Here is a 7,672-nt window from a genome sequence, read left to right on the forward strand (position 1 = left end):
GTTCTTGTGGACCACTAATTTCAAAAAGAAGTACCTAGCTAGGGCGACACGTAGTGCAACCCTATGAGATACAGAACATTACGGCCCAAAGAATCTGGAACTCTCTGGATGCAACGGGCATTAGTAATGAACTTTAAAGGGCCGTCACAATAGATCAATGCTGGTCGATGCGACACTCAAAGGCCCACAACACCACAATAATAATAAATAAATAAAGGTATTACTTATCAATATGGACAAAGTGCGAAAAATATGTACACACTACCTTAATGTATGGGTAATAATGTTGTGTGTACATCTATACATATTTTTGGCACTTTGTGTCTATATTTAATACATTGACTGTATCTACAGATTTTTAAATCCCCTCCCCCCCTAAACACCTGACCACAGAATAAATAATAGTACTAGGTACAGAAGACTCACTCTCTAACAAAGCACGTCTGTTACGATCAGCACAGATATGGCCGGTAGGTGGCGTCAGCGCCACGCGCGGCTTATGGCTAGCCACCAAAATTGGTTTGGAACGGATGTACTTTTAGCTACCTGTAGCAAAGCGACGAAATCGCGGAGTGAGCCACGCCACGCCTGACCTGACGTAATTAATGGACGCCCCTAAACTTAAACTTGACATGTACTTATTGTACCAATAAGGGTGCTGGAGTGCTGCCCCTTACAGTTTATGTAGCTCCCTATAAGACACAACCCAAATATTATGAATTTAAATAGGGAATATTACGAAACTCTGCGTAGGGAACGCCACTATCACAATCCATCACAATCTGGGGGTCTACCGCGAAACAAGAAAATTCGAAATTTCGTTATCTAACCTCTCTATCACTCTTGTATATTCGAGCGATAAAGAGGCAGATAACTAAATTTCGCGTTTCCCGGTAGGCCCTTGTTAACAATGATACATCAATCATCATATTTTATTGTCTGTGACAACTTGTCAAAAAACAGTTTAAGGCACAGTATATAAAGTTACTCTACGGTTTACTAGCTAGCTTAGTGCTGCACTCTGGCGGCAGAACGTTGCAGTAATACCCCCTATTGTAACATTCCAGTGCCTCCAGAGGTGAAACAGGAGCCTGAAGTTAAACTAGAGGAGCGGCCCGAGGAAGTATCCGAACCCCCTGAAGCCCCCGATGACGATGTCATGGACCCGGACTATGTGGACGATGGCGTCGATAACGGGGGTACATAAACCTGACCATCATTGGGGCTATTATAGTTTTCGTCGCCTGCTCGGAATAATAAAACTTAGAAACCTGCAGCGGTAGCACGGTCGCATTTTTATCGCTTGACACTATGCCTGTCCCGTTCTAACTAGTGTTGATTAAGATAAGACTCGTGTCCTCTGCTTCTAGACTCTGCTCAATTTTTGACACTCTTATAATTAAGTCTAAAATGAGGTGAGGGAATGCCGCCGGGACAGTAACCTGCAGCTCCGACTCCAGGGAACCGGGCTGAATGAACGCGACACGCGATCGACAGCCCGCCTGCTTCCGGCCAGGCGTCCCTACACTACATCTACATCTAAGTCTAAACTCGAGTTCTTTTCAACTTGTTAGAGACCCGAGTCTTTGGTAGAGGCTCGAGTCCTTTTCAGAGAACACTTGATTTTTTTTTGACAAAAAAAATCAAAACGCATTGCCTTTATGTAAAGTTCGTGAATTAGGTACACAAATCATACAATAACGCCTAATTTCTTTACTGTTTAGGAAAACCTATAAAATTGTTGACGGAGTCTTTATTCGGAGACTCGAGACCTTTTGAGTTGCTCTTAAAAAAGACTCAACAAAGGAACTTAAAAGACTCAGAAGTTTTTTAAGCGCCGAGTCTCGTAAAAAAGAGCTGAGTTCTTCAAATTCAGACTCAGTGGACTCGAGTTCTTCTAACAAATATGTAAGTGCGAAAGTGACGGGCATAGCGGCAGGCGATAAAAATGGAATCATGCTGCGCCCGCTGGTTCCATAATGCCTGTTAACACTTTGACCGCCGAAGACGTCGATTAAAGGCCAGCGCAAACCGGCGGAGCGCAGCGCAGATCACTCTAAAATTTTCAACGTATATTCTTCCCTATTTCAATTACATTCAGGTATAAATTTAAATGTAATATTTAAAACTTCCGCGTTTTGAACACATATTAACTCACATTTATAGACGGGTCTAACGCGAAATTTATTCAATTACCTTTATTTACCGACGTTTCGACACAGGTTTCACTGGTCGTGGTCGCGGCTGACTGATGTCCCGGCAAAATTAAAACGTAGTGATTTAATACTCTTTGATCTCAATATCAACATTATCAACAAGGTTCACGTTAAAATCACTCACTTTTTTAAAATCTAATTAACAAATATATTTCCAGATTTAGACGTCACAGTGGCGAAGCCAAAGAGATCTCTGAAGAAGGAAAAGAAGAAGGTGAAGCGGCGAGAGAAGCGCGGCAAGCGCGAGCTCGTGGAGAAGATGAGGAAGACTGGAGAAAGGCTGAGGAAACTGGAGAAGATTGGTAAATAAATAAATAATTCATTTATTTCAGACCAAGTTGATCCATAGTTAAATATAACATTAACTGCTTTAATATAGAAAATAAGGCTAAAGAAGACGCGTTTCATAAGGTGCAGTGGAGAAATTTCGACTGCAGGGTAATTTCAACTAATCGAAATATCTTCCATGTTTTACATTATTAACTAGAGTAACATATATGTCCAGATAGCGCAAAAGATGTGTTGTGTGTGACTCTAGTTAATAATGTCAAAGAGAATAGATAGTATAGAGGGGTCTTGTCATAGTAAATTTTGTAGTCACAGTAAATTTACTGCCATCTATCGACACTCGACTAAAACTCAAAATGAAAACTTATAAAATTATCAAAAAAATGTATATATATGGATAAATGATTTTATTATTTTTATATCTTTTTGACCCATGTTCATTCACTGATATCTATGTGTTAAAATTGTTAAATATGAAACGGTGTCGTCGCGCCATCTAGCCGAGCATAAGCTAAAGGTGTGTGCGCCATCTATCCGAGAATGACTTTTTCTTGATTTCCGAGGCACGTCTTTTTCTTAGACTTTATTCATCTTATACGAAGTTACATATGTCTTTGATAATGTAAAACATGGAAGATATTTCGATTAGTTTAAATTATCCCGCAGTCGAAATTGACCTACTACACGTTATAGATTTTCGTACATTGCCCCGCTGTTGACATCTCTATTGAACGCGCACAAGGGACCGCGCGCGCAAGAGGGCCTGCCATCTTGTGGCCTGAATCGGAAACATAAACATGTACATTGCCAAAGCAAGTGCTGCCATCTACCGTTCTCGTACATTTCCTTGTACATAGTAGGTTCTGCCATCTTGGGGGCTACATCGGAAGCATAAACATCACATTTACGCCTCGCGCCTTCAGATCCGACGGCTCATGTGCTGCCCCCTATAGTCATGCACGGGGCCTATAAGGATAAATATAAATAAATAAATAAATATTAGGGGGACATCTTACACAGATCAACCTAGCCCCAAACTAAGCAAAGCTTGTACTATGGGTGCTAGGCGACGATATACATACTTATATAGATAAATACATACTTATATACATAGAAAACAACCATGACTCAGGAACAAATATTTGTATTTATCACACAATAAATGCCCTTACTGGGATTCGAACCCGGGACCATCGGCTTCGCAGGCAGGGTCACTACCCACTAGGCCAGACCGGTCGTCAAAGAAGAAGAAAGAAGAAGAAGTCGGATAAAGAAGAGACGCGCGTTCCATATAGATTTTCGTTAATTGACTTGCCTGTTGACATCTCTCTCATAACTATTAGAGACGCACCGGATATTCGGTTACCATCCGGTATCGGGCCGGATACCGGATAGTAACTTAGCTTGATTTCGTAGTAAACAAATTGGATTTAAGAAACAGTCCCGTAATCGAACTCGTTTATTTTTATAAAACAATTTAAACCCTGGCGCCAGGCCGGGAAAACGCTAGGTCGAAGAAGGAGAATTTAAACATTCCAATCAATTCCACGCGCACTCATTTCGAACCTAGAATTTACATTACGAAACAGGTAAAAACTTGCACAGTGCGCACTTGATAAACCGAAATGTACCTACATAGGTCCACCGGCCGAATATTCGGCGGCCGGATACCGAATATTTGGCCTACCCATCGGACGAATATCCGGTATCCGGCCAAACAACTATCCGTTGCATATCTAATAACTATCATCATTTGTTATTGCAGAAATCCAACCGGCGGTCGAGAAGAAGCGAGTGGTGGACGCGGACTACAAGGCGTATAAAGACTGCGTGACACTAGTAGAGAGCTCGTTCGTCTGTCCGTTCGACACATCCTTCAGCGACTACTTCTGTGTCTACTGTCGACAGGTACCTATAGAGACCATAGAGAAATAAGTATGGATAGAGTGCTATAGTTCGTTTTATTAGCATTAGAAAGAAGGTAAGCGATCTTGACGTCTTTTAATTGATAAACGCTTTTTAAAAATCAGTAACTATTACTTACGAAAGCAGAAGAATATAAATGATCGTATTAGATTCATAATTGTTACATATTTTCCGTGACTTGTTTTTAAAACGTGTTTTTCAATAAAAATACTGTTTACCTTATTTCTAATGCTAAAAAAACGAACTATGACTCCATACATCAGTATTCTTACCAAAACGCTACCCTAGCATCTAGCGTCGTGTAGCGGATTTATCAGTACCGCTACTCGACACTAGATGTCACGAGTGTCGCGACTGACGAAAAGTGGATTGCTAAAACAATTTACAACTAATATTACAAGCATAAGGAGTTAAAAGTAGAGTTCCGGTTAATCCGGTTATAATATTAGCTGAAAATTGTTGAGCATTAGACTTTTCGTTCGTCGCGACATCTATTGTCAAGTAGCAGTACTGATAAATCCCCTACACGACGCTAGATGTCGACTACGAAAATAATAAGCATTTTGGTAACAAAACTGATGTATGTACTGAGCACTCTATGTACTTTTTAGGGTTCCGTACCCAAAGGGTAAAACGGGACCCTATTACTAAGACTCCGCTGTCCGTCCGTCCGTCCGTCCGTCAGTCCGTCAGTCCGTCCGTCCGTCTGTCACCAGGATGTATCTCACGAACCGTGACAGCTAGACAGTTGAAATTTTCACAGATGATGTATTTCTGTTGCCGCTATAACAACAAATACTAAAAAGTACGGAACCCTCGGTGGGCGAGTCCGACTCGCACTTGTCCGGTTTTTTTCTCTATGGTGCCGTCTAGTTTTTTTTTATTTTTCATATAGACCAAAGTTTAATCAAAACTTATTTTCCAGGTATTCACGGACCCGGACAAGCTACGCGAGCACACTCTAACCCACGACCCTTCCGCCTACAAAGACATCGTGACGGCTGTCAAAAAGCTCCCCCAAATCGACGTCCACCGAATAGACTGCCGCCTCTGCCCCGTCAAAATTGACACCCTTGACATTTTCAAAGAACACCTCAATAATGTCCACGGAATGACATTCTACCCCAACCCTAGCGATTTTCTAATTTACAAACTAACATTAACTAATTTAACTTGCTTAGAATGTAATCAGTCTTTCGGATTTTTCCACGCCTTAAGAAAGCATATGGCGGAACATTTCGGTACGTGTATCTGTGACGTTTGCGGCGCGCATTATTTCGAAGAACGAATGTTAATATTACACCAGAAAACTCATCAGAGAATCGACGAGAATTACCCGTGTAAAGATTGCGGGAAAAACTTCAAATCGAAGCATAGTAGGTATTTACACGAAGCGCGAACACATAAGAAGGAACCCGCGTATCAATGTGTTAAATGTGACGCTGTATTATTTTCTTACACGTTAAGATATCGTCATATGATCGAGGTACACGGCGAAGAGAGACTTTTTCCATGCGAACATTGCGACAGAGCATACGACAGTCGTAAATCTTTAAGAGAACATAATAGACGATCCCATTTAAAAATATTCAAGCATCAATGCGATTTGTGTGACAAAAGATTCTACCTACCCTCAAGGCTTAAAGAGCATATGGCTACACATACTGGGGAAAGGAATTATAGGTGCGAGTATTGTGGGAAGAGTTATCCGAGACTTAGAGGCTTGAAAGTGCATATGCAGTCGCACGGCGCCGAGAAGAAGTTTAGATGCACGTTGTGTGGGGCAGCGTTTACGCAGAATGTTAATTTGAGGAATCACGTTAAGAGACAGCATCAGAGCTTAGATTTGGAAGAATTTCACGATTAATATGAATATACACCCACAAGATGGCAGAACCTACGATGCTCAAGAAAACGTACGAGAACGGTAGATGGCAGCACTTGTTGTGGCAATGTAACGTTTATGTTTTTGATTCAGGCCGCAAGATGGCATACCCTCCAACTCCAGCCACAGAATAAGTAATAGTATATAGTACTACCGTACAGAAAGGACACTTCCTACAAAACCGAAGTTTGACAGCGATTCAGGGGTCAAATCATGATATATCTATTTAGGTTGTCAAAATTCAAGCCATTATCTTATTTGTGGTCGTGCACGCAAAGGGACGTCAAGTTGTGTCAACCCTAATAATTCCTCGGAGCAATGCTGAGCCGAACGGAGCCGAGTTTGCCCGAAGTCAGGAGTGCCTCCCCACTAGCTAATTCTTCCTCGGACTTTATACATCTACACAATAAATGTATCTTTGAGGTCATAGGTATTAATTAAATTAAAATACGTATTATTAATAAATAGTAAAGACATGAATTACTACATTTTAGTATTCAATGTATTAAAATCGTGTATATAACAATCACTTCCAGTTAAAGAATCTCTAATATTATTTTAATGATAATAAACCCAAAGTATTTTTTACTATAATTTATTTTGTAACATAATTATTTATTTTACTTACGAGTATCATGTGTGTGTGAATAGAGATGGTTAATAAATATGTTTATAATTTATGTATTGTTTTAATACCTTAAAACCTTAACCAAGACCATACAAAAAAAACCGGCCAAGTGCGAGTCGGACTCGCAAACGAAGGGTTATCCATTATCTATAAAAACGGTCACCCATCCAAGTACTGACCCCGCCCGTTGTTGCTTAACTTCGGTCAAAAATCACGTTTGTTGTATGGGAGCCCCACTTAAATCTTTATTTTATTCTGTTTTTAGTATTTGTTGTTATATCGGCAACAGAAATACATCATCTGTGAAAATTTCAACTGTCTAGCTATCACGGTTCGTGAGATACAGCCTGGTGACAGACAGACAGACGGACGGACGGACAGCGGAGTCTTAGTAATAGGGTCCCGTTTTGCCCTTTGGGTACGGAACCCTAAAAATGATACAAAGCCATCTTGCTTTATAGTAACACACGTGTGATACTGAGTCGCTACAAGCCAAATTGAGTTAGTATCACATGTTACTAGGTCGACAGAGGTTAACTATGTAGACGTTACACTTTAAATGTTATAGTTCTTGAGATGGCAATGAAATTTAAAAAACCGGCCATTGCGAGTCGTACTCGCGCACGAAGGATTCCGTACCATTACACAAAAAATCACGCTTGTTGTATGAGAGCCCCACTTAAATATTTATTATTCTGCTTTTAGTATTTGTTGTTATAGCGGCAACAG

The 7,672-nt window shown here is 40.6% G+C and overlaps 1 protein-coding gene across 1 annotated transcript in view; it reads left to right on the forward strand.

Moving 5' to 3' along the window:
- LOC134803288 (zinc finger protein 57-like) overlaps positions 1-7,672 on the forward strand; it is a 124,501-nt gene that overhangs the window by 1,460 nt on the left and 115,369 nt on the right. Inside the window, exons 3-6 of the mRNA XM_063776059.1 lie at positions 1,068-1,199; positions 2,375-2,518; positions 4,270-4,412; positions 5,356-6,346. Coding sequence (XP_063632129.1) covers positions 1,068-1,199; positions 2,375-2,518; positions 4,270-4,412; positions 5,356-6,297 — 1,361 coding nt within the window. The 3' untranslated portion in view covers positions 6,298-6,346. The remainder of the gene's footprint in view (positions 1-1,067; positions 1,200-2,374; positions 2,519-4,269; positions 4,413-5,355; positions 6,347-7,672) is intronic.

Source organism: Cydia splendana, chromosome 26 (assembly GCF_910591565.1).
Source record: "Cydia splendana chromosome 26, ilCydSple1.2, whole genome shotgun sequence".
Classification (NCBI taxonomy): Eukaryota; Metazoa; Arthropoda; class Insecta; order Lepidoptera; family Tortricidae; genus Cydia; species Cydia splendana.